The 23,468-nt window shown below is 59.1% G+C and overlaps 10 protein-coding genes across 10 annotated transcripts; 4 read left to right on the top strand and 6 right to left on the bottom strand.

Annotated features, from left to right (window-relative positions):
- Positions 1-2,624: 2,624 nt before the first annotated feature.
- Positions 2,625-3,306, top strand: THITE_50961 (uncharacterized protein; the record flags this gene model as incomplete). The annotated part of the gene is made up of 3 exons (XM_003657707.1): positions 2,625-2,682; positions 2,819-3,062; positions 3,126-3,306. The coding sequence occupies 3 exons, from the start codon at positions 2,625-2,627 to the stop codon at positions 3,304-3,306; spliced, it is 483 nt and encodes a 160-aa protein (XP_003657755.1).
- Positions 3,307-5,580: 2,274 nt separating this feature from the next.
- On the top strand, positions 5,581-6,784 carry THITE_2123751 (uncharacterized protein). Its single transcript, XM_003657708.1, has one exon. It carries the CDS (start codon positions 5,893-5,895, stop codon positions 6,613-6,615), a length of 723 nt encoding a protein of 240 aa, XP_003657756.1. The 5' UTR covers positions 5,581-5,892; the 3' UTR covers positions 6,616-6,784.
- THITE_2123753 (uncharacterized protein) lies at positions 6,785-7,498 on the bottom strand. Its single transcript, XM_003657709.1, has one exon. The coding sequence runs from the start codon at positions 7,064-7,066 to the stop codon at positions 6,860-6,862; it is 207 nt and encodes a 68-aa protein (XP_003657757.1). The 5' UTR covers positions 7,067-7,498; the 3' UTR covers positions 6,785-6,859.
- A 258-nt stretch (positions 7,499-7,756) lies between these two features.
- THITE_2123754 (uncharacterized protein) lies at positions 7,757-9,764 on the top strand. The gene has a single exon (XM_003657710.1). The coding sequence runs from the start codon at positions 7,992-7,994 to the stop codon at positions 9,603-9,605; it is 1,614 nt and encodes a 537-aa protein (XP_003657758.1). The 5' UTR covers positions 7,757-7,991; the 3' UTR covers positions 9,606-9,764.
- Positions 9,765-10,122: 358 nt separating this feature from the next.
- Positions 10,123-10,884, bottom strand: THITE_2123755 (uncharacterized protein). The gene is made up of 2 exons (XM_003657711.1): positions 10,622-10,884; positions 10,123-10,352 (listed from the first exon to the last, which is right to left on the bottom strand). The coding sequence occupies exons 1-2, from the start codon at positions 10,733-10,735 to the stop codon at positions 10,134-10,136; spliced, it is 333 nt and encodes a 110-aa protein (XP_003657759.1). The 5' UTR covers positions 10,736-10,884; the 3' UTR covers positions 10,123-10,133.
- Positions 10,885-11,152: 268 nt separating this feature from the next.
- Positions 11,153-13,429, bottom strand: THITE_2123756 (uncharacterized protein). Its single transcript, XM_003657712.1, has one exon. The coding sequence runs from the start codon at positions 12,937-12,939 to the stop codon at positions 11,197-11,199; it is 1,743 nt and encodes a 580-aa protein (XP_003657760.1). The 5' UTR covers positions 12,940-13,429; the 3' UTR covers positions 11,153-11,196.
- A 1,041-nt stretch (positions 13,430-14,470) lies between these two features.
- Positions 14,471-16,998, bottom strand: THITE_2123757 (uncharacterized protein). The gene is made up of 4 exons (XM_003657713.1): positions 15,888-16,998; positions 15,512-15,811; positions 15,071-15,452; positions 14,471-14,968 (listed from the first exon to the last, which is right to left on the bottom strand). Exons 1-4 carry the CDS (start codon positions 16,699-16,701, stop codon positions 14,581-14,583), a joined length of 1,884 nt encoding a protein of 627 aa, XP_003657761.1. The 5' UTR covers positions 16,702-16,998; the 3' UTR covers positions 14,471-14,580.
- Positions 16,999-18,166: 1,168 nt separating this feature from the next.
- THITE_135998 (uncharacterized protein) lies at positions 18,167-20,014 on the bottom strand (the record flags this gene model as incomplete). Its single annotated transcript, XM_003657714.1, has 2 exons — positions 18,484-20,014; positions 18,167-18,220 (listed from the first exon to the last, which is right to left on the bottom strand). The coding sequence occupies exons 1-2, from the start codon at positions 19,924-19,926 to the stop codon at positions 18,167-18,169; spliced, it is 1,497 nt and encodes a 498-aa protein (XP_003657762.1). The 5' UTR covers positions 19,927-20,014.
- Positions 20,015-20,532: 518 nt separating this feature from the next.
- On the top strand, positions 20,533-21,886 carry THITE_2123762 (uncharacterized protein). Its single transcript, XM_003657715.1, has 4 exons — positions 20,533-20,899; positions 20,979-21,060; positions 21,129-21,435; positions 21,551-21,886. Exons 1-4 carry the CDS (start codon positions 20,632-20,634, stop codon positions 21,638-21,640), a joined length of 747 nt encoding a protein of 248 aa, XP_003657763.1. The 5' UTR covers positions 20,533-20,631; the 3' UTR covers positions 21,641-21,886.
- On the bottom strand, positions 21,838-23,419 carry THITE_2123764 (uncharacterized protein). Its single transcript, XM_003657716.1, has 2 exons — positions 22,569-23,419; positions 21,838-22,510 (listed from the first exon to the last, which is right to left on the bottom strand). Exons 1-2 carry the CDS (start codon positions 23,192-23,194, stop codon positions 22,045-22,047), a joined length of 1,092 nt encoding a protein of 363 aa, XP_003657764.1. The 5' UTR covers positions 23,195-23,419; the 3' UTR covers positions 21,838-22,044.
- Positions 23,420-23,468: the final 49 nt, after the last annotated feature.

Consider the following 23,468-nt stretch of genomic DNA (forward strand, 5'->3'; position numbering starts at 1 on the left):
TGGGTGTAGCAGGTAACAGTCCGCTGTGATGCTCTTATTAGGCGCTGATGATGGTTGGTGAAATCGGGGGAGGAGTACGACAGGTCAAGCATGACCCCCACTGTTGTCGGCTTTCGCCTTGTGCGCTTCACTGCCCCGCACTTGCCTGCAAGCTGGGACTGAGTGCAATTCCGCCCAGGGTCTTATTAGGTAATTACGTCCACGTCCGTACCACGCCGCTGTGACGGAACGGCACAACGAATGGAAGGGAGGCCCCATCTCCAGACACTGGACAGTCCAAAGAGAAACGGACATGTCTTGTAGGGGGACATATTGTCTGGCTACCGGAGCTAATTGACCGATGGCAACTTTCTCAGTTTCCAAATCCGCGGAACGAGCAAAGGTTACAGTTTGGACAAGATTAGGTGGAAAGCAGCTTGCACTCGTTCACTTGACTTCCAGGGGCCAGCAACCGGTTCCATTCGTTAGGTGGCTCGTGGATGGACGCTCGGCTAAGGTACGGTGCAGGATGGGGGGCTCAACCTGATTTAGGTACCGAGGGCTACTGTGATGGAACCTGGAAGTTACCTTGCCTAAGGTACAGAAGTCCTCCGTACCAGGATTCAACATCCACTCGGCGAAGGAGAGTGGTCGCGCGGGACAGTCAGAAACAAGGAAAATAAGTCGTGCTTGGAGGTACGCATACCAATGGACTTGGTTGCCTTCAGTGGCCGTTCTCATAATGTGATCTCTTTGATCAGATTCCGTCGAGCAGCCGGCAGCATTCTTGAACACTCCGGGCGATGGCCGAGTCTTGTCAGCCGCAAAGCCTGCAAGGCGCTTCAACGTCCGCTTGTGACTCGACCTGGGAGATGGATTGGCCGTTGGCCAATCACAGGTGCAGACCAGAGTCAAAGGCAACCGCTCTTGTGCGCATCGAGTTGAGCTTTAAGCCCTTGCCCCGACAGTTGTCCGACAACCGTAAGGTAACTTGGAATGTCGATTGGTTCTCCCCGTGTTAGTTTCCAGGTTGGTAGTTGCTCAAACCCCTCTTCTTCCTGTACGCAGTAACTTACACTCAGCCCGTGGTAATTCTGATCTGTTATTACATCTGTTTAGTACTGCGCACTAAGGGCGTGTTTATTCGGTAGTGGGTACCAACGATTGTGGGTACGAAAATTGCGCCCAGCATTGGTATAACGCTAACTAGCAGAACCTGCGGCGGAAGCAGAAGACCCCAGTCGCCAGTCAAGGGACCTAACTTGATCGGTACGTACTGTACGGAATACAGTATTGTACAGTACCCTCCTGCGTCAAAGTTACCGCGTAACTGAGCAGCCCCGTTCAGAACTACCTCTAGCCAAAAAAGGAGGTTTTCAGCGCGCTTCGCCTATGATGTTTTCCCATTTCCGTTCTCCCCGTTCGGCCCACGTCTGCCTGTGTCATGCCGGCCACGACATAACTCGCCTCCGTGTGGGGTGTCGTTAGGGGAGGGTGCCCAGAAGCTAACCCTGCCTGCCACACGGGCTACTGCACAGTAGGCTGCAGGGAGCTGCTTGCTAGCCTTTTTTTGCCTCGACGGCTCCGGCGGCGCAGAGACTTCGCTTTCTTGTCATGGATGTACACTACCTGATATCCAAGGCCCCATTGTGCTTGGAGTATAAAGACCAACTCCAATTTTCCCCCGCGGGAAACTGCCCCTCCATCCTGAGCTGGGGGCACCAACGGCCTGCCCACCAGCGGCGCTCTCTCCGAGCCTTGCCTCCGTCACTCCTAGGTCAACTTTTGCCCTGCCCAGGTAGGTGGTACTTTTGTACCTCGGCCACTTCGGCGCGCTCGCACTTCGTCAATCGACCTCTGCTTTCTGCAGCAGCAAATCGAATCCCACCTTGCTCTCGCACGCTGCATTTTCCCTGCTTTGGCTTGCGCGAATCCCCCCCTGTCGGCGTGGCCGGCCTGAACTTGCAGTTCGGTCCTGGTTCAACCGGGTTCGCGCGTGAAGAGCCAAAAAAAAGTTTGTTTCGACGCCGGAGTCGCGCAACTTCGATCTACACCCCGATCCGGCTTCGAATTACCTCCCTGCCGTCTTGACCGCCCAAGACCACCCTCCTTTCGTCACTCAAAGACCTGCGTGGCTGGTGCCAGGTTCCTATTCGTTGACGTCGCCCCGAGTTCTCTTCCGACTTCCCTTTTCCGCCCTCGGTCCTTCTGTTACACAAGAGCTGCCAGCTCAACGAGACAAAACGCCCTCGCTCACTCGTTTCACATATCGCAGACGACCCGAATTTTACAAGAAAAGCCTCCGGGAGACTCTTGTTGGTGATTTCTACCCCGGTTCCGTCGCCAGGTCACGGATTTCTTCCCACCGCAACATCACTGGTGAATCACATCGACAGCCACGCCTGTCCCTCACGCGCTCTCTCAACTCTACCCGATATCTCAGCAACAACAACAACAACCATGCTGCCCCAAGCTCGCTAAGGGCTGATCGCATCCTTTCCGTTCTGCAAGTGCCTTCTGCCACTGCGGAACTGTCCGGATCTCCTGGGATCGATTCGACTCTCTCAACCCCTGTCCTCTCACCTCCTACGTCCCCGAGATCCCCCGCGAGCTCGCTAGCGAGTTACGGAATATTCATTGGAAACATGGCGGCGAGCGGGAATAATCGCTCAATGGAGTCACGGACTGGGAGGAGTAATCAAAGTGAGTTTTCCCGTGCGCCCATGAAGGGGATGTCGAAACCTTCAGACGGGCGATTTTTGCTTGACGGCCGCTATGTTCGCTCTCAAACAGTGTAGTCTCGCAACTGACTTGCCTTATTTTTCTTCCTTTCTTGCAGGGTACAACTCGAAAGGCGAGCGCCTAGTCGCCGGGGTGGTCCCTTTGACGGAGGACAAGTCATACGTGATGTTGATCCAGTCGACGCGGCGAAAGGGCTGGGTGTTGCCCAAGGGCGGCTGGGAGACGGACGAGGAGTGCCACGAGGCGGCGCTGCGTGAGGCTTGGGAGGAGGCGGGCATCCTGGTGCAGATTGTCTACGACCTGGGCGACATCCACGAGACCAGCCCGCGCAAGAAGCACTCGTCATCTTCGTCGTCGTCATCCAAGAGCTCCGGTAAGGACTCCAAGGACGGCAAGGAATCCAGCAAGGACAAGCAGCGCTCGCTCTACCGCTTCTTCGAAGTCACCGTCACGAGCGAGGAGCCCGACTGGCCCGAGAGGGAGAAGCGCGAGCGCAAGTGGTTCACCTTTGCCGAGGCCAAAGACCTGCTCAAGGACCGGCCCGAGCTGCAAACCGCATTGGAGCGCTCAACGATGAAGAGGTAGTCTCGGGGCCTGCCACGCTGAGAGATGTGCCAGGGCTTCCCCACCCTTTTTTGGTGGCTTTGGTATCTTTCCGTGCGGCGCTGCCGGAAACGCAGGCACGGTGGCATGCAGAGGAAATGCTTGGTCAGCTTTCTAGCCACTGGGATGGATAGTGCTTGCGCTGCAGTTACTCAGCGGGCGCTGGCCGTTGAGGGAAGACTGAGCCATCCACTGGCGTCGCTGGGCCGCTTTGCTTTGTCGAGAGCCGTTCTCGACATGGCAAGGGAATCATTGGAACGCGCCCGGAGATCGTTCTCGGCTGCTCGTGCTGCTTGGCGGCATCTCACCCTGCTGCTATTTTTTCTGTTTTGCCGCCGCTGCACGTCTTTGGGGAGGAGAAGGAGAAGTCCCTATGGTCCTTCTTGGTCGGGAGGGCCGCGGGCGACATCTCCACGCCCCGTGGCGGCAAGACAGCACCGCCGGCGTGCACCATCACTTGGGTTTTGTGTGGAACGGAACAGAGGGAGAATGGTCAACCCCTCTGAGGATTGGTTCTGGCTCAACATGCATATGGCTTCGGAGTTCGCGGGCGGCGGTCCATGATAGAGTTGCTTTGCATTTCGTTTTGCTTTCACCCCTCCCCTCGGACGTTCAGATAAACATGGGACGGACATTCCATGGGCGGGTCAAGTCGTTTGGGATGCTAAAAAAAAAAAAAAAACAGAGAATTCACCCAAAGTCATACGAGTCGAGCGGCAAGCCTGGTACGGCCAAGCTGCATCATCTCTGGGGCGGGGACGGGTTGGGCTACCGGCGCCAGTGCCAGTGCCCTGCCATAGAGACGACAGTGGGAAAAGTACCTGCCGTTGACCAAGCAACAGTAATAATGCATCGTGTTATTCATCCTTTGCCAACTTCTCGAGACGGCGGGCTGTTACTAAAACGCGCCCCATACAGCTCATCAGCAGATGCCCAGGATGGAATGGCGGAACGACTTCAAGCCTCAAGCCGAGACTCCCCGAATTCTCGAGAGACGGGGTGAAGTAGCGGTATTGGCCAAGCGCAGAAGGACACTTCCGTGAGGAGCGCCTTCCCCCAAGATGCAGACTCTGGTCCGAGACAGACTCGGGGTGTTCCTTCCCTTTTGGAGCCACGATGCGATCTGGGGCATCTTATTTGTTGCCCTAGGTCCCGCGAACAGTCAAATTTCTTGCAGCCAGCTCCATTCAACTCTCTTGGGTTTGGTCTCTAAGGGGTCGATATCCCCCATGCTATTCGCCCCTTTTCGCCGTCGATGCCTTGGACTTCGCTTGGCCGTGTGGTCCCGCAAGGCTGCCACGTGTTTTCAGGCTTTCAGTTTGCTCGGAATTGTCATGCCCACTGTATCGGTAGACCTGGGAAGCTTCAAGGTTGCCGGGAAGAAGCCGAACCCGTCCGTGTGCCTCTCGAGCTCCTTTTCGATTGTGCTTCCCCAAGCGTGGGCCGAGTCCACAAGCGCGGAAGAACTGTACGAGGCCTCCATGGCGGGCAGAATTTGGATCTCGAAGGCTGGGTCTTGCGAAATCGAGTTTTGGACGCGCATCGACCACGAGAGCCCCGACACGGCTGGCTTTGACGACAACATCATGACTGCCGTCGCCAACTTGGCGCCAGAATGCCCAGTAAACGGACCGTCTCATCACCCACAAGAACATGTCGCTGACCTGTTAGGTATGGAAGCACATAGGGCTCGAACTTCGTGCAAATCACGCTTCCCCGGCTCGATCGAATCAAGGCCGTATGCGTGCGTCCTATTTCCTGTGTCACCCCGACCTATCGTCAGGCATGATTGCACCATCGGAAGTGCCCGCGGCCCAGTTTCAGGGGCTCAAGTGCGAGGTTCACTACCGATTCTGCCCATCGAATGGCAAGGCGCTGGGCACGACGCAAGCTCCAAGAACTGCAAGAGCAGCAGTCCTGAGCTCAGCTGAGCAAGCACTAGAACCGGCTCCAAGTCATACATACGGTCTAAGAAGCAACCCAAAGCGAAGCAGGAAAGCAGACCAAGCCCAGGAAGAAATCAACAACGCACTTGTAGATCCACTGACGACGTCAAACTCCTCGTCTGGGCTGAATTCCGGCGTTGAAGGCCAGGAGTCCCTGGCAACGGGTGCCCCCGTTGATGAACTGTGTCATCTTTTGGACTTCGCGCTTCGAAAACTCATCGGAGTCAAGGGAGCTTTACCGGGTATGAGAACCATCAAGACCACGAACTCGCCCTCGTTGATCGATATCGCCCCAGCTGTATGGGACCTCCAATATCTTCAGGCAAGCCATATCGTGCTCCCAAGTCCAAAGGGGCTGTGCTGACCACGGCCATAGACAATGTCGGTCCACGCAAAAGTCATCCCATCAATCGCTGCCGGAATTGCTCGCTTGAAGAACGCCAAGTCCGCGAGTTTACGAGCGAAAGTAACCAGATTAACTAGCGAAGCGAGCCCGGGTGGTGACCCCGTCACAAAGGGGACGCAAGCAGAAGGTGACTCTACGGACGACGAAGTCAGGAAGCGACTCTGGTTGCTATGCCAAACTCACATCCGTCCAGAGCTGATTAAGGGATGCCAAATCATGAAGAAAGCGGGCGAAAATACGACCGAACAGTTTCCAGCCTGGGCGGTCCGTGAGGAGGAAGAGCTGCCAGGGTCCGGGACTCTCACACACTATGTCAGCGATTTCGACAGCAGCGCTATCATTTCTATGGAGAACAACGAGCTGCTGGTAGATTTTGACGGCTACTCTATCTCACCGGAAGCCCTTTTTGAGCCACCACACCCCGGGGCGGACGTGTTGCCACAACTCGGCAAGCCCAGCCTCTTCGACGATGGAGTGCCACCAGCAGATGAGTGCTTTAGCAGCTCGGAGGGCGACTATTTCTACACGGACGGCAAAGGAAACGTTTTCCCGATCGACAGACATGTCGCCCAGGACACCGACGAAACTGAATGGCCCGCCACGCCCCAGCTCATTAACTCCGAAGGGATCAGCTACGAGGCAGATGAAGTGGAAGGAGAGCAGTGGGATGCAAATGCGCATGCAACATATATTATGTACCATGAAGTGCAACACTGGCCCCCTGTTCCAGGAGCTCGTATCGACGCAGAGGATGTCGCTGGCCAGCCCTGGACGCTCCTACACCTCGATGATGCACCGTTCGCCAGCTGGGCTGACGATGGACCCGAACCGAGCTCGAAATCATCCAGCAGACGAGGGTCGCAGTCGTCCGAAGCCCCAGAACCACCGGACCCAAGAGCACGCTCCTCTCAGGTCTCCCAAATAATCCCACAAGGCTGAAATGAGGCCGAATTCGGAAGCCAGGTCGTCCGGACGTCCAAAGAAATCGATGCTCTCAACCGGGGTCTACCGTCGACGAAACCATCGGCCCTCGCGTCCCCCGCTCACTTGCACGGATTGCTTTCCGTTGAGGGTCTAGAGTCGGATTGGAAAACAGTCGAATTCGGTGCCCCAACGGAACACCACGCCCGGTACCGTCCTAGCCCAACTGGGCCCCCGTCCTTCCCGACACCGGGACGAGCCGCTACTTCTTGGCGGGCGCTTTCTTGTCCTTCTTGACCTTCTGTTCGGGCTTCAAGGTGGCGTAGTGGATGTACCATAACAGGACACACTGAGCGATGAGCGAGAAGAGGACGATGAGGAGGATGGTGAAGAGGATGGGCTGGTCGTTGAGAGTGGCGACAGCTTGTGGTGTCGCACCGATCTTGGCGAACCAGTCGAACTGCCCCATTTTGCCGATGGTTCTTCGGGTTTGTCCTTGCGCGATCGAGGCTGGGATGTGTGAGCGGGAGGATGGGATGGGCTTGGTGTTTGAGCAGGTGAGCCGCCAGCGGGTTACCCAAGCAAATCAACCTGGTGGCGTTCCCTGCGCCGTGGAGTGGCAAGATGAAATATTAAGTATGCACGAAGAGGACGTTGATTGTATTAGGCAAATAAAGACTACGGGGAAGAGAGACGAACAGAGGAAAATGGAGAAGGTAGAAATCGGAAGTGAGCCGGGCAGTCATCCCTTGGCCCTGGGCTCATATGAAACTGCGAACGTCACCCAGGCCCGCGCTCCAGGGGTTGCGGCTCCCCTCGCATGTGTTTCAGGCCTGCGCCAGAGTCGAACGATGAGATTAGCTAAGCGGAGACTGATTGGCTGATGAAGGGTGCGTCGTCTTGAGCCGTCAGTGGCCGCTAATTAAGTACACAAGTTAACGCTGATTCCTGGGGCTCGGATGTGGGTTGAAGAGCATCACTACCTGAGTTATCCTGCTGCTTGCTGATTGGAGATATTGATATTTTGTTGATTGCAGAGAGTAAGGGAGTGATAAAAGGACAAGGGGAATTCATGTGACTGGGCACATGACTACCCAGTAAAGTGGCCCGTACAGACCCACATAATTTCTGTGTGAATACATCCTGTAAAGTTAGGCATCAATACTGTACCAGTATCATCATACAGGAACCGCGGTGAGCTTGGGCCCAAAAAAATTGCTGGCGTCTGGTCGGCGACGTATCGCAGCCCGTGTCAGCGCGCAGCTGACGGACAATATCGAGCATCGAGAGCGACACGCGACCGGAGTGTTGTCGCCGAGCACCAAACAGACGAGCGAGTTCACTAGGGGGAGGCGCGCGGCCCGAGCCAAGTCAATTGAGGGCCGAGAAGAGCTATGAGTGTCGCACGACCAGCCGCCAGGAGGCTCCTCTCCGGGCGCCTGGCCGCGCTGCCGGGACTTGCTGCTGCTGCTGCAGGAGGCTGCACTACTGCTGCTGCTGCTGCTGCTGCTCCGTCGCCGTCGAAGCCGAAGTCGAGCCCGTCATGCGGCCACCGCATCTTCGCCCACCAGTTCCACAGCTCGCCCCAGCTGTCGGCGAGGCGACGGCCGAGGTTTGCCAGCGTGCGCGCCGCCGACATGGGCCTGATGGACGAGAAGCAGATCGAGCAGTTCACCAAGGAAAAGTTCCCCAAGTACACCGCCGAGGAGATGGAGCAGCTCAGCAAGCGGTACTCGCCCGAGCAGATGGCCGCCATCGAGGCCGGTGAGGCCGCCGTCGACCCGCGCGACCTGACCGTGCAGGGCCGCCTGCGCACCGACCCCTACACGATGCCCTACATCGACGACTTCGCCGAGAGCCAGCCGGTCATCGACAAGCGGCCGCAGATCCACGACCCGCCGGACCCGCTGGCGCGGTTCATGGACATGGACGAGTTCACCGAGGACCTGATCCGCTGGGCCGACCAGTTCCCGCAGGGCGAGCTGACGGGCAAGCTCAAGACGCTGGCCGATTTTGTGCCCGAGAAGTACCGGGCGATACCCGAGCCCGAGTGGCCGGGCGAGGTGCGGGACGAAGCGCACAAGGAGTTCCAGAAGTACATCGAGGCCGAGGCGAACCGGCAGGCCGACAAGAGAGCCGCCGGCGAGGACGCCGACGGCGGGCCGACCGACGCCGACGTGCTGCAGTACATCCTGGAGCGGTCCGGCATGACGGACAACAACCTGGTGTCCAACTCGTCGCTGGCGCACGGGCTGCCGAGCAAGGTGCCCGGCGTGGCCGGCCGGTACAAGAACACGGTCGACCCGGAGGACGAGGGCCTGGACGACGCGGGCTTGTACCAGGAGCTGAAGCAGCGCACCGGCTTTTCGGTGCGCCAGATCCTGAACCTGAAGACGAAGCGGCTCGTCACGCGGATGGTGTCGAACCAGACCCGCCTCGGCAAGATCCGCAAGTTCTCCGTCATCTACGTGGCCGGCAACGGCGACGGCTGGCTCGGCATCGGCGAGGCCAAGTCGACCGAGTCCACCGTGGCCGTCATGAAGGCCCGCCAGCTGGCCATCCGCAACATGCGGCCCATCCGCCGGTACGAGAACCGCACCATCTACGGCACCGTCGAGGCCAAGGTGTCGGGCACCATCGTCAAGATGGCTGCTCGTCCGCCAGGTAAGAAATCATCATTATCATTTATCACTGTTCATCGTCATTATTGTCATGGGCAAACGCTGACCACGACCGCCCGTTTCTTTTTTCTTTCTTCCAGGCTTCGGCCTCCGCGTGTCGCACCGCATCTTCGAGATGTGCCGCTGCGCCGGCATCCACGACCTCGCCGCCACGATCCCGCGCTCGCGCAACCCGATGAACTCGGTCAAGGCGGCCTTCAAGGCGCTGTGCAACCAGCCCGACCCGGAGAAGATCGCCATCGGCCGCGGCAGGAAGCTGGTCGACGTGCGCAAGGTGTACTACGGCGGCGCTGTATATTAATCTCTTGTGCTATATCCTATGTGTGACCCCCTCCTCCTCGGCTGTGAGGTGAGGTGTGTGGGTGTGGGTCGCTGTGGCGTGTGTGTGTGGTGTGGTCCGGTAGAGGTAGACGGCCGTGTAGAATTTTGTGTATCAACAACAGCGTGGTGCCGGCGTGGTCGTAGCCTCGCTCTATTTGTCGGCGTGGCTCTGCGTGTGAAGGTGATGGATGGGTGCGAGTCTTGCGAAGAGCAAGCACATGGCGTGCCGACACGGCAGTCTTGCGAGACGCCTTTTCCTCCGCCTTGCCGCTTGACCCCCTTCCATCCCGGAATGCGACTCCGTCACTCAGCCCAACCCGCCCAATGCCACTCATCCGTCCCCAGCCCTCCATCCACTCGCCGTCACCGTGGGAAAGCCGTCACCATGGGAATAACCTCCGGCGCAACGCAGCCTCGCTCGCCCGGAGAGACACAAACACAGCACCGCCCAAAACAAAGCCCCATCTCCCCTTCCCGGAATCCAACATTCCCTCAGTCACCCGGCTGGTTTAAATCAACCCCGCCCGTCCCTGCTCATGCCCCCGACCCTCCATCACCACCTCCTGCACCACCTCCTGCACCGCCTGCTCCGCCCCCGCCCCCGCCCCAGTCAATCTCCTGCTGCAGCACGATGCTGTACACGCTCGCCTTGAGCAGCGTGAACACGAGGCTGGTCTTGCGCTCGAGCTCGCGCAGGCCGTCGAGGATGTCGGCCGCCGGCGCGCTGGCCAGGGTGTCCAGGAGGGCGGCGAGCTGTGCGTTGTGAGTGTTAGGGATGCGTTATTGGTTTTTGGTGGTCAGGTCAGGTTAGGTTAGGTTAGGTTAGATGGAAGGAAGGTAGGAGGGTGGGTTATGGGTATGTATAAGTTCAGCAAGGGATGGGGGACGGGACGGCGGGGGGTGAGGTTGGGTTGGGTTGGAATTTGGAGATGCTGATTTCGGCTGCGGGATTGGGTTTGGTGGGGGTTTGTTTGGTTTGGTATGTTCTGTAGTACGCAAGAATGGAGATCGCCGGGTCGCACCTTTTTCATGTTCTCGGCGAGCCGCTCGTACTCTTCGAGGACCTCTTGCTCGGTGGGGGTGAGCTCGGGAGGGGAGGTGAGGAGCGAGCTTTGCGGGCGTGGTAGCGGATCCATTTTGTGTGCTTTGGTCTGTCTCGTCTTGTCTGACGCTGCGGTTGTTGGAGAGACGCGGTTGACGCGACGGCAGGGCAGTTCACGCTGATTGCGGGATTGCGGGAAGTGGTGTGGGGTACTGTCAGTAATGTGGGGTAGTGGGATCCGCTGCGTAAGGTAAGGGTGTTTGAACCCCGTATTTCCGTATCCATGTCTAACTGCCTGGAAGTTACCACTACCTACAACCATTCAGCGATGCCATTCCTGTTATCTTCCTCCTCTCCATTATGCTCTCCTTCGTCCCTATATTTTGGAGAGTGCAGCCAGCAGTCCCGCGCTCAGCAACTCTGCGCAGCAATGGACCTGAATTCAAGTTTGACACATTCGAACCCTAGCCGATCGTGCAGTCCATTGGAGCCAGCATCTTGATCTGTTGGTTTGCATTGAGATGAATCCATTCATACTTCACTTGTCTATTGCTATCAGTAAGAATTCGCCTTCCGCCTGGCTGGTTTCTCGCACGCCGCCACGCCCGCGGGCACGTCGCTGCCAACCCTGAACCTCTTGTAGAGAATCGTCCGGATGGCACCGCCCCAGCCCAGCTGCTCCCTCCTCCACGCCTTCGGCTTCGACCCGTCCGTCGGCTGCTCCAGGATCACCGCCGGTACCGGCACCATCTGCACCAGCCCTGTTGCGCTCCAGCCCGCAGACCGGGGCATCCAGTCTCTCACTGCGTCCCTGGCGTCTTCGTCAAACGGATGCGCCGCCGCCGGGGCTGATGTCGTCGGTAGATCGATAATGCGCTCCTCGACGTCATGGTCGATAGAAAACGGAACGGCGTGCTGCCGGCGCGATGGCGCCTCGTCATCCTCGTTGCGCCGTTGCCTCCGCCGAGCCGTTGTCTGCTTCATCTCGACGTCTGCCAAGCGAAGCGTGCCCTCGCTGCTCTCGCTCTTGGTGTCGGGAGTCGGCTCCACGTGGTCGGCGCGGATCTCGACCCAGACCTCGGCCTTGCGGATCGTGTCGGCGTAGATGAGCAGGACGGCGAGCCCTGCGAGGGGGACCGCGACGGCCCAAAATACGTAGAACTTGCTGCCGTCGGGACCGTACGTGTCGCCCATGGAGAGGATGCTGGAAACGATGGGCAGCGGGACGAGGATGCCGCCGAGGTAGCTCAGCCGGTCGAGTGCGCGTTGGTTCTCGTCAACCCGCTGCGGCCGGCCCCGCGCTCGCCTCGAAGCCATGCTCTTGAGGGAGGGGTTCATCGTATCCTCGCGGCTAACCAACTTCTGCTCTGGGTGGTCGAACATCTTGGTTCTCGTTATCCTAGACGCGGCTGGCGGCGAGGGAGGGGTCATCTTGCTCGCTCCAGAGAGCAAGGCGACACGATGCTGAATCCGTGAGAGCAGGCTTGTCGTCCAGTCTGGTGCGCTTCCCCCGTCCTCGTTGAACTCCAGCGAGCGTATCATCCGTCCGTAACAGGCCGCAAGCGGCTGGCTCAGACCGACTTCCAGTGGAGGCTCCAAAAAGCCAAAGAGTTCCAGCCAACGGTCGTAGACCGCTTCGGAGATTATGCCAGGCAACTGGTCCCGGAACCCCCCGCTGCCACCGCAGAGCGCAGCAAGGAGCACATCCTGCAGGCTCGCAGTCACGTCCTCGTCGGCTTCAGTCCCGCGCTCCCCACCACCCCGAGTCCTCCAAGAGAACGCTCTCTGCCTCGTCGCCTTGCGCACTCCCTCCTCGGCAACCTCCCACAATGGACCGTCCAAAAACAGCACATGGGCCGTCTTCCCGCGCCACAATGCGGCCTGACGGAAAACCACGGCGAGCTTCTTCCCACCTCGTTCTGGCGGTGGGAGACTCACCACGGAGGGAGGAGTCGCGATCTCGCCGTCTCCAGTCCTCACAGTCACGGAGGCAGGGTCCAGCCCCTCCACCAACTCGGGATACTCCCACATGCATCCTCTACTTACGCACCCCGCGCCCGAGGCGACGCCGACGGTTCGGCTCGACCGCGACCGCCGCCACTGCGCCCGTCGCGCCAGCCACCTAGGAGGGCGGTAGACCCGCCTGGCCGCGCAGCACTCGATAAAGGCCGGGTCGATGTCCAGATCCGAAGCCCCGAGCGCCTCGACGAGCTCGCGGTGCAGGCCGTTCAGCACGACCAGCTTGGCGGTCGGCAGAGGAGGGTCCGCCGGCTCATCCTCGTCCGCGTCGACGGACATGGCGCCACTTGGGAGGCTGTTCCCCGCATCCGCATGCTTGGTTCCGGTCGTGCTCCCCTCGTTGGCACCCTCCTTGTCCTCTCCCCTCACGACTGGTCGCTGCAGGGCGGTGCGCAAGGCGTCGGGAGTGGGGAGAGGTGTCCGGCGGCACGGATGGTACCGTCGTGAAGCGGAATCCCAGTCCCACTCGAGGAGATATGCTCGCTGGGTGGTTAACACCTCGTCCTGGGGCAAGCTTGGCTGAGGCCGGGGGCTGCTGTGGCCGTGTCGAGAGGGCGCGCTTGAGCCGGGAGGGCACAACTCCCAAGGCTGGTGTTCCATTTGACGACTGCTGGCTTGTGGCGGCTCGACGGGAGCAAGGGCAAAGTTCAAGCTGTAAAACAGTATTCTGTAGAGTACCTCCGTAAGGCTTATGTGTACCTGGTCCCCAAACCTAGTCGGCTTCGTCACTGCCAAATGCAAAAGAATGCCCTCAATTCTGAAGAAGGGGTGGCTGCTTCATACCAAACAAAATCTGGTGGGCCGAAGATATGAATGACAGACACAGAAGACGCTGCGGAGATGGCAGAAATCAGAATCCCAAGCAAGTTTAGAAAGGCAGTTCGGGGGATGATCGCCAGATAAACATTGGGCAAAGAACTCATTTGCTCCAATCGTAAATGTGGACTCTAGAGGCATCGCGCAACGGACCCTGTACGCTCGCTCCTTACACTGTAGTTATTCCTTCGTTCCAACACCCAGCAGCCAAGCCTCATTTGGCCCAAACCACCTCAGCCCGCCGCCTAATGAGCCTTCCCGCAGACCGCAGCAGGGCAGACATGATCGCCATGGCGACTGCCGAGAAACACTAACCAGCCCCCGGAGGAGCCAACCAGGAAGCAGCAGCAGGACTCGCTGAGCGAAACCGAAACTTGGGGTTCAGCTCATTAGCACAACGGGAAAAGATGCATCACCTCCACATTTCTCCTCCGCAGGACTCACAACAGCAAGCAGCCTTGAGGCTGCCAGACAGCCAGCCACCCAGCCAGCCAGACAGAAAGACAGCCAGACAGACTGACAAACTGGCTGACAGGCAGGCAGACAGACAGACCAAACCCACACTAGTTAACCACTGTGTCTGTTCCTGTCTCGACCGAACGCGATAACTACCTTAGTACCTAAAGAACAGGAAAAATGCCCATAATAACCACCTTACCTTCCTCCCTCACCCCGCTGTCTCGTCTCTTCCCTCCTCAACCCTTCACACCAGGCCCTCCTCCTCTTCACCCACCATCAGCAGCGAGGAGGAACACACACACCCCCCAAGAGACAGGAACGAGCAAAAACAAAACGACGCCATCCCATACAACTCCCCCAGATGAAGTCGTACGTACCTACATGAAACATGAACCAGCCCCCTCTCGCGCGCGCTGCCCCCGTTAGCTGGGACACCGCTCTCTCCACCCCTTCGGCCTGGCGTATCATACCAAACCAAACCCAGCCCAAACCCAACCCATCAAGAACCGAACCAAGCCAAGCCAGACCCGACAACACGCACACACACATGGAAGGTTTCAAGGAAAGAGGGTGTCTTGCTCCATCGCACACCACTAGCCCGCTAAAAGTCTCGCAACCCCCCTCCCCCCCCAAAAATCTCCTCACCTACGACTCATACCCCTCACTGGCATACTGCTCGTCATCGCCGTCATGGTGCAGCGTGACGCTGTTGAACTCCTCGAACGGGTCCGGCGCGTCGGCGGCGCCGGGGGTAGCGAGGCCGCTGTCGAGGGGCACGCCGACCATCTTGGTGGTGTGCATGGGCCGCGAGCCGCTGATGTCGACGCTCTCGCTCTCCTTGACGTTGCGGAAGTTGACCGTGTCGATGCCGCGGCCCTGGTGCGGGATGATGGGCGGCTTCATGTGGCGGATCAGCGCCCACTGGGTCGTGCGGAAGAAGGGGTGCGACTTGATGTCGGAGGCGCCCGCGCGGGCGCCGAGCCGGCGGTTCTCGTCCTTGATCAGGAGCTTGCGGATGAGGGATTTGCAGAGGCTGTGTGTATGCGTGTGCGCGCGTGTGTGGAGTGCGGGTTAGTTGATTCACTACACGGCTGGCTGGGGGAGGGGAAGACGGAAGGAGAGAGAGAGAACGGACTTGGATATTTGCGGCGCGCCCGCGTGGTCTGGGAACGGAATGTCCTCCCGCAGGATGTTGGCAAACGTCGCGTTGCGGTTCTTGCCCTTGAACGGCGTCGTGCCGTACAGCATCTCGTAGATCAGGATGCCGAGCGTCCACCAGTCGACGGCGCTGGTGTGCCCGCTGCCCTTGATCACCTCGGGCGCGATGTACTCCTCCGTCCCGACGAACGAGTTGGTCCGGAAGTTGGCGATGCACGATTTGGTGTCGATGGTCGGTAGCGAGTTCGGGCTGGTGCCGTTCTTACCGATGATCATAGTGGGCTTTCCGCCCGGATCCGACTGCTTTGAGAGGTCGAAATCTGAGAGCATGATGTGGCCGGACTGATGCAGCAGGATATCTGAGCCGGTCAGCAGGAGCGCGGGAAGAAGTTTCCTCTCGGTATCTGGCCAAACCTACTTTCTGGTTTCAAATCCCGGTAGATAAAGCCCATGAGGTGCAGATACTCCAACGCCGCCGTCACCTCGGCCGCGTAGAACCGGGCGTCGTCCTCGGATATGCACTTTCCGGGACGGGTCTGCAACGCCCTGAAGAACTCGCCGCCGCTGCAGTACTCCATGCACAGGTAGAGGTAGTCCTCCGATTGGAACGAGTGATAGAGCGTGACGATGAACGGGTGGTTGCTCGTGGCCAGGATCTCCTGCTCTGCCAGCGCCCTCTTGATCTTGTTCCGCTTGATCATCTCCTTTTTGCTCAGCACTGCGATGCGGTCAGCAAGGGTCCAGTCCAGCGTCCAGTTAGGTGCTCATGCTGATGTGTCCAGCGGAAAACTGACCCTTCATGGCATACAACCTGTTGCTCTTCTTTTCCCTCACCAGGTACACCTTGCCCACGTCCCCCTTGCCGATCAGCTTGATCTTGTCGAAGCTCTGCGGGCCGACCTCGACGTTCCGGACCTTGATGGAATTTGAGCTGTACGTCCTGCGGAAGGCGAGCGGCGTCGGGTTCGGCGGCGGCAGCGCGCCGAGGCTGTCCGACTCGGGCGGCGCGAGAGAAGAACCGGAGGCCGCTCCGTTGGCGCCGGCGCCGGCGCCGTCAGCGAAGCCCACCGTATTTGAGTCGCCGCTCTGCTCCAGCGGCTCCTTGCCCATCTCGGCGGTGGCGGGCCGGTCCCCGTCAGGGCCGCCTCCCTTGGCGAACAGACCCTGGGCATTCGGGGCGCTGGCCACCCTCCTCAGCTTCCGCGCGAGCTCCTCCTTGGTCCCCGCGGCGGTCTTCTCGGGAGGGCCGCCGTTGGGGCCGACGACCTTCAGCACGGGAGTGTCGGGCGGGCTCGGTGGCACGGAGCCCTCATTGTGATGGCGGAGGCCGGGCTGGCCCTGGTGGGCGAAGTAGGGGTTCGCGTGGGCGGTCGGGCTGAGGGTCTCGTCGAGCGGGTTGCCCTCGCTGGCGGTGGTAGCGCTGCGCAGGCGGCCGACGCTGAAGAACCTCGTCTGGCGGAAGGCGGTCTTGGAGTCGGTGCGGGCGGCGCCGCCGTGGGCCTGGGCGGCCGTGTCGGCGCGGTCGCGGCTGCCGGAGTTGATGCGGAAGAAATTCTTCAGGCGCTGCGGGAAATGGCTGTCGCCATTGGCGGTCTTGGTGGACGGCATCCTAAGGGCGGTGGTTGTCGTCTTCGTGATGCCTGAATCATGAGGACCGGGCCATGGCGGTTCGGAACGCAGAATTGGGATGTTGGTTGTGGACGTGGATGAGGTGGGCACTGGACCGGACGGATGGTAGGCGAACCAGGGAGGCTATGTTGGGGGGACGGCAGATGCCCGCAGCACAGCGAGCCGTGGGTACCTCTGTCAACAGGGATTCAGGCCCCTACCACAGTAACATTACAGGGCAGGCAGCGGGGACTCCCGGGTCAGCACCACGCACCGCTGACGCAAACTCACGGTCCGTATCGCACGCTGCACTCATAGTGTATATCAAATCATCTTGCTATTTTGTAAACAAACACAAATTCCTCGTTTCCACAATGTGCTGCGACCATCGATGGTCACAGCGATGCTATGCGCACATTTCTATCGCCACTGGTGGAAGGCCCAGAAAACGGACGCCAAGGCGGGCCGGCTGGACCTGCCAAGGAGAGCTTACCAAGTCTGGGCCTACGCTAACTCAATGGTTCACCTGGTCGCGCAGCTGAGACTCGTCAGCCTCTTGGTGGCTTGCTTGATTCTACACTATCAATGGAGCTGACAACCTCTTAGAGACCTGAGCTTGTTTCCTGTTCGCTGTCAAATTTACTTGTGGATGAGCTCAGTGGTTCGTCAGGAAAAGCGGCATTTCCTGAACTTGCCCGCTGCTGCCGGATGTCTTTCGCCTTTTTCCGAGACACGAGACGCGGTTCGAGAATCGGCAGAGGCTGGCTTACAAACACACCTACCTGTTTGGGATACGCCGTCCATAAAGGGGAAGCGGAGCTGGGCCAAGACAGCCGAGCTCTGTTGCCTCTCCTTCCAGGATCCATACCTCTGCTGTGTCCAAACACCCGGTAGGAAGCAGGATTCTGAGCCGAATCAACGCGGGTTGGCTCCGTTGAGTGCCAAGTCCAGGAGTTACTGTGTAAGGTACTCGTTTATGAAGTAACTACGCCCAAGACCATGTCCGCTCTGTCTTCTTGCCGCGAAGAAAACCGATATTCTTCGTGTCAGAACTGGCCAGTGCCAGTGGTCCAGGCTTGTGGGAAACCCCGGCGAGAGGTACTTGCAGCCCAGTGCTAAGGTACACCAATGATTGCCGTTCGACCAACTGATCCCGGACCTGCCGCCGTCTCCACTTGGGGGTGGCCATGGAACGACTGTTTGAATGCGGGTGGCCAACTCGAAATACGAACGATATCCGACAACCAATGCTCGTCTCCGCGGTGCGAGTCATGGTTATGTCTCATTTTCTGAGCCATCAACTTGAGCGAGATTCCAGCGGTGGTGCAACCCGTTTCTTACGGACGAGCTTTCAACGCTTCTGACGCAATAGGTGCTGGTCCGGTAGCATATGTTACGACAGCTGGTGACCCGCAGTGATGGCCTTCCTTGATGTTCCCCCTTGGCGATGATCCCCTTAGCCCTTTCACCAGTCGACGCCGTGCTCCCTGGCTGCATGCTCCTCCTGCATGTACATGTACTGTACACCCATATCCATCGACTTACTCGTGCAAGACAACGTTCCCAAGACAACGGTCAAGGCATCGCATCCCGCTTATTTAACCACTGTTGGAGGTACAAGACGAAAGAGCAGAAGACCCAAGACACATGGGCCACCGGTATATCCCACCCAACCCCCTTCCCACCTTCCATAATCACCTCTACCACTACCGAAGAAAAGAGAAGAAAAGGCTACCCCAACAACCCGCGCCAGCCCTCCCATCCTTCGCCCCCGCGGCGCACCCGGTCGGCGTACTCGCGGAACATGCGCTGGGCGGCCCGCTTCGCCGCGGCGGCGGCCGCCATGTCCTCGAGCTCGCGCGCCGTGTACTCGGGCTCGTCGGGCGCGTTGCGGTCGCGCTGGGCCAGCGCGCGCGCGATGCGCGCCGCCCGCCGCCGCCGGTCCTCGTCCGTCTCCGTCTGCTGGTCGCGCACCGACGGCGTCACCTGGTTGCCCGCCGCGTCGAAGAGGTAGGCTGGTAGCGGGTCGTCGGCGTCGTTGGTGTTGTTGCTGTTGTTGTTGTTGTTGTTGTTGTTGTTGTTGTTGTTGTTGTTGTTGCTGGTACTGTTGCTGGAGTCTGTTTGTTGTCGGGGATGGTGGCGGAGGTTGTTGTTCGCGGGCCTGCGCGGGTGGAGCGGGAAGGAGGGCGAGGGCGTGCTGTTGCGCGGGCCGTCGCCGGCGTGCCAGAGGAAGGGGCAGAGGTGGGCCGTTTCGACGTGCGCGGCGAAGGCATCGCGCGTGGGAAGAGGAGGAGAGACGCAGGTGGCCCACTTGCACGTTAGCTGTTGGGCGGGCGCTGATGATGGTGGAGGTGACGTTGTTTGTGACGATGTCACTGTTGTCAACGTACGGCCGTGGACTACGAGGATGTGTTTTCGTAATGTCTCGAGGTTCTGGAGCTCCGCCGGGCAGTCCTGCCACTCGCAGCGGAAGCGGATGAAGTGCGGATTGAGCTGGAGATAGATCTGACGGGCGGAAGGAGCGGGTTTTCGCCCGGGACGCTTTCGTGGCTTCAGTTCGCTGGTCGGCTTCTTTGGTTTAGGCCGCGGTGTTGACGACCCCGGTGGCAACCCTGCTTTCATGGCCGAATAGGGGCCGAAGCCTAGTCTCCATCCCACCGGGCGGCCACGCTTCTTCGGTTGAGGCGTGACGGTGGCTAACGTGGCGGGTGCGGCAGGAGGCTGGGTGTTTTTGGGGGGCAGTATTGGCAGTTTCTTAGCCGCATCGCCAGAATGCCTGACCCTTGGTTTGGGTACAAGGTCTGAGGTGACCAGGTTTGTCTCCTCGTCGTGATCGTCATACTCGCCTGCGACTGCATCCGCCGACAGGAAACCGTCCCTCCTTGGACTGGAGTGAATGACCACTTCAACCTGGGATAACCTTCCAAGCCGGGCTGCTCCGGGGAAGGGAAGGTTGTTCTTGGGCGTTGCGTCCAGGCTGTCCGCCCGAGACTGGTCTCGACGGGCCTCGGGCTGATCGACTTCCATGCGCTCCACTTTCTCGGCATCCTCGGGTCCAGCCTGAGCGTGGCCCTGCTGTTCTTGTTGTTCGAGCGCCCGGTTCTCCTCTTCCCGATCATCTGCATCTTCCAAGCTGCTGTAATCATCTGCATCGCTTGGATTGTTGAAGCCCCCCTCCGGGCCCTCCCCTTCGCCCTCCAGATCCCAGTTCGGGTCGTAGGGCATTGTGCTGCCGCTGGTAAGTACAGATCCGAGCGAATGTTGGTGATTTTGCCGAAATTGAGAGCCCTTCAGCGATAAGTTTGGCTCAATGAAGTGAAAGCGGGAGAGTCGATGAATTGGCAGGTCCGTCGAATGTTTCAATGTTTCGCAGCGATACCGTAACTCACATAACGTTATTGGTAGAGATGCTGGAACAAGACACCCTAAACGCGAGATAAAACCCTAACCCTTACATTGCCTCCTCAACCAAGCCCATCAAGGTGCTTGGCCTGGTATGTCGCGTGTGCCCGCTGCTTCACCGAGGCAGAGATGCTTCTTTGCATGGCACAGCAGGAAGCTGCAAGCTGATGTCGTGCGACCAGCGAGGCAACCGCCATCTGTAATCGACATTTCATCATCCTCCACTGAGAACCTCTAGTGTAAGGGCACACTGTGAACTGCATTATTAATACAACATCGTCCATCCGTGCCCATCCGGAATGTCGGGCGGGGTCACTAATCCGATTCATGGTCTCATTGAAGCAACCAAGCACGTCTTTGGACGCGTGAAGTGGTCAAAGACAACTGCATATATACGCTCCGTGCACATCATCCATCCACCCTGATATCTTCCGGACTACCATTACCTCCTTTGCCCAGACGCACCTTAAACCTCTGCTACCGCAACTCTACCAAGGCCCAGATTTACACCCACCCCACTCCACCAACATGGCCTCCAAGTCCTTCTACGCCGTTGTCGCCGGCGTCGGCGCCGGCACCGGCCGCTCCGTGGCCCTGCGCTTCGCACGTGCCTATCCGGTGGTGCTGTTGGCGCGCAACTCCGAGAGCTACGCCGACATTGTGGCCGAGATCCGGCAGCAGGGCGGCGAGGCTCTGGGCATCAGCACCGACACGGCCGATCCGCAGTCGGTAGCGTCGGCGTTCGAGACAATCAAGAAGGAGTTTGCCGCGGGGAGGAAGCTCGCTGCGGCGATCTGTGAGTCGGCCAAACTGGGATGGTTGTGGAGAACGTAAAAGGGAACTGCTGGATTGACGGTTGTGATAATGGCAAAAAGATAATGTCGGCGCCGGGTTCGCCATCAAGCCGTTCCTGGAGGTGTCTGCTTCCGACCTAGACGCCAGTCTAGCCAGCAACGCGTACGCCTCGCCCTAACCCCCATGTTTCTCACCCCCCGTTCATTCGCAACACTGACTCCCGCCGCCAGCCGGGGCCTGTTCAACTTCGCGCAGGCGACGCTGCCGTCGCTGCTGGACGCGGTGCCGACCAGCCCGCACCCGCCGTCGCTGATCATCACGGGCGCGACGGCGTCGGTGCGCGGCTCGGCCCGCTTCGGCACCTTCGCGGCCGGCAAGTTCGCCGTCCGCGCTCTGGGCCAGAGCCTGGCGCGCGAGTTCGGCCCGCGCGGCGTCCACGTCGCCCACGTCATCGTCGACGGCGTCATCGACATCCCCCGGACCAAGGGGTACACCGTCAACGAGGGCAAGGAGGACGGCAAGATCAGCCCTGACGCGGTGAGTTCGGACCCGGACCCCTCCCGCGTGGCTTTTGCTGCTTGCAAAAAGCGGAGGCAACGATCCCATGGCGGATGGTTTTTTGCTGACGTGAGTGTTGTTCTCGGTTGTGTAGATCGCCGAGAGTTACTGGCATTTGCACACGCAGCATCGGTCCAGCTTTACGCAAGAGCTCGATCTGAGGCCGTATGTTGAGAAGTTTTGAGGAGCAAGCTGCGTTGGCGGTAGTCATGATGGTTGCGATTCTGTTAGCGGTAAGAATGGCAGTCAGGTGAATTTGCCTACTTGAACAGGGCATCCTTAGACGCGCGCCAATTCGCAGAGGTATGGACGACATTATCGGGCCTACAGCCAATCTCCGAAATCGAGATATATTTGGTCGTGATCCCTATATAACCGATTGTGTCGTCCTTCGTTGCCGCGAATCAACTTTCTTGCATGGCTTGATACCCCTCTCTTGAGGTCCATCTTGACCGTGTGCTTGAAGATCCTGCGCGGCGTGGCCGTCGTTGCTGGATGCCGATCGAGGAGGAGCGCTCTGTGGGCTCGCTGTCCTCGCGCAGCCGCGCGACGTCCGTGATCTGGTTGTTCCCGTTTCGCAGCTACGCTTCAGGTGTTTGGGACTGCCTCTGGTTCTGCTGTCTCCTGCTCGCTCCCACCGTTCGTATCTCCGTTCGACTCACCGCTCGGGAGCGGAATGCCGTGCATGGCAGCCAGCCGTTCCTCTTCTCTCTTGATTCTAAGCGCTTCCGTCTCCTGCCGCAGTTTCTCGAGGTTCCAGGCACCGCCGTCATCCGATTCCGCATCTGAGTCCTCGTCCATCTTCCAGTTCCCGCTCTCGAACAGAGCACGGCCGGTTGCCTCCTTCGCCTTCCGCAGCTGCTCTTCTGCCGCCTTCTTATCTAAACGCTCCCGCTTCCACTTGGCAAACGTCTCTGGCGTCACGGGCGTGAGTTTGCCGGTGAGCTTGTGCCTCTCGGACTCGAGAAATTCCTCGAGTGTCAGTGTCTTGAGCGGCGACTTATCCAAAAGAGCCTTCTCAGCCGCTCTCTGTTCCTTCGTCTTGAACACGAACCTGAGAGGCAGTTAGCTTGGGCTCAAAACGCCAGGCCCATACCACCGCCAATACTTACCCAGGAGGCAGAGCGTGCCTGTACATGCACTTATCGCCGTTGTTGGGGCAAACCCAGAACCAGCCGTATTTGCCGTCCTCGATGGCCTGGAGGAAGTACTTGCACACCTTGTCGGTTGTTGTGCGCTGGTTGCCCTTCTTGGACAAGACAACGGACCGCAACTTCTCCTCGTCCCAGTCGGCCGAGGTTTCCTGCCTCTTCTTTTCCTCCTCGTCCTCCCGCGTGTCCTGGTAGACGTTCTTCTTTTCCACCTTGCGTTCCACTTCGAGGTCGTGGGCAAACTTGCACTTCTTGCCCTTCTCGCAGTTGCCCTTCTTGTAGAAGATGCACACGACCGTCTTGGGATCGACACCGAACGGCACCTTCTGGACCTGGACAGGCTTGTTGAGAAGCATCTCGGCCTCCCGCTTGGCCTCCTCGGCGGCCTTCTTCTCGCGCTCGCGGGCGGCCTTCTCAGCCTCCTTCCGTTTCTGCTCGGCACTCCCGCTCGCCTTCATGGACGACTGCAGGGCGGCGATCTGCTTCTTTGCCACGGCGCCCTTCTTGTTCTTCATGCCGAAAGTCTTGTCCTCGATAATCTTCTTGGCATCGGGCTTCTTGCCCTTCTCGGCCTTTTTTGGAGGCATGGCGGGCGGGTGGGTAGTTTGTGGATGTTTTTGAGGATATTGCTGAGGCTAGAGACCTAAGGTTTGACGCCGTGTTCCACACAGGCTGGGAGCCGCCGCGGGGGTCGGAATCGTTCGTGAGGCGGTGTTGGTTGGGGTTACGTGCAGAAGGCAAACTTGCGGTTTCCTGGCGGGGATCACCAGAAACACCGTCCTGTTTTCAAGTTTCTGAATGGTCTCGGCGCCCCACACTGCCACCTGCTGAGCCCTGGATGTCTGAGCAGGCTGGCCCTGG

Source organism: Thermothielavioides terrestris, chromosome 6, assembly GCF_000226115.1.
Source record: "Thermothielavioides terrestris NRRL 8126 chromosome 6, complete sequence".
Lineage (NCBI taxonomy): Eukaryota > Fungi > Ascomycota > Sordariomycetes > Sordariales > Chaetomiaceae > Thermothielavioides > Thermothielavioides terrestris.

What these genes read in the sequence shown, in the direction of transcription:
- THITE_2123762 (XM_003657715.1), top strand. Translation starts at nt 20,632, where the DNA reads ATGGCCTCCAAGTCCTTCTACGCCGTTGTCGCCGGCGTCGGCGCCGGC. An exon ending in GAAGCTCGCTGCGGCGATCT is followed by an intron (nt 20,900 to 20,978) that starts GTGAGTCGGCCA and finishes AATGGCAAAAAG; the next exon opens with ATAATGTCGGCGCCGGGTTC. An exon ending in GCCAGTCTAGCCAGCAACGC is followed by an intron (nt 21,061 to 21,128) that starts GTACGCCTCGCC and finishes TCCCGCCGCCAG; the next exon opens with CCGGGGCCTGTTCAACTTCG.
- THITE_2123756 (XM_003657712.1), bottom strand. Translation starts at nt 12,939, where the DNA reads ATGTCCGTCGACGCGGACGAGGATGAGCCGGCGGACCCTCCTCTGCCG.
- THITE_2123754 (XM_003657710.1), top strand. Translation starts at nt 7,992, where the DNA reads ATGAGTGTCGCACGACCAGCCGCCAGGAGGCTCCTCTCCGGGCGCCTG.
- THITE_2123757 (XM_003657713.1), bottom strand. Translation starts at nt 16,701, where the DNA reads ATGCCGTCCACCAAGACCGCCAATGGCGACAGCCATTTCCCGCAGCGC. An exon ending in CCGGGATTTGAAACCAGAAA is followed by an intron (nt 15,453 to 15,511) that starts GTAGGTTTGGCC and finishes TGACCGGCTCAG; the next exon opens with ATATCCTGCTGCATCAGTCC. An exon ending in GGCGCGCCGCAAATATCCAA is followed by an intron (nt 14,969 to 15,070) that starts GTCCGTTCTCTC and finishes GCATACACACAG; the next exon opens with CCTCTGCAAATCCCTCATCC.
- THITE_2123751 (XM_003657708.1), top strand. Translation starts at nt 5,893, where the DNA reads ATGAAGAAAGCGGGCGAAAATACGACCGAACAGTTTCCAGCCTGGGCG.
- THITE_2123753 (XM_003657709.1), bottom strand. Translation starts at nt 7,066, where the DNA reads ATGGGGCAGTTCGACTGGTTCGCCAAGATCGGTGCGACACCACAAGCT.
- THITE_2123755 (XM_003657711.1), bottom strand. Translation starts at nt 10,735, where the DNA reads ATGGATCCGCTACCACGCCCGCAAAGCTCGCTCCTCACCTCCCCTCCC. An exon ending in TCGCCGAGAACATGAAAAAG is followed by an intron (nt 10,353 to 10,621) that starts GTGCGACCCGGC and finishes CACAACGCACAG; the next exon opens with CTCGCCGCCCTCCTGGACAC.
- THITE_2123764 (XM_003657716.1), bottom strand. Translation starts at nt 23,194, where the DNA reads ATGCCTCCAAAAAAGGCCGAGAAGGGCAAGAAGCCCGATGCCAAGAAG. An exon ending in AGGCACGCTCTGCCTCCTGG is followed by an intron (nt 22,511 to 22,568) that starts GTAAGTATTGGC and finishes ACTGCCTCTCAG; the next exon opens with GTTCGTGTTCAAGACGAAGG.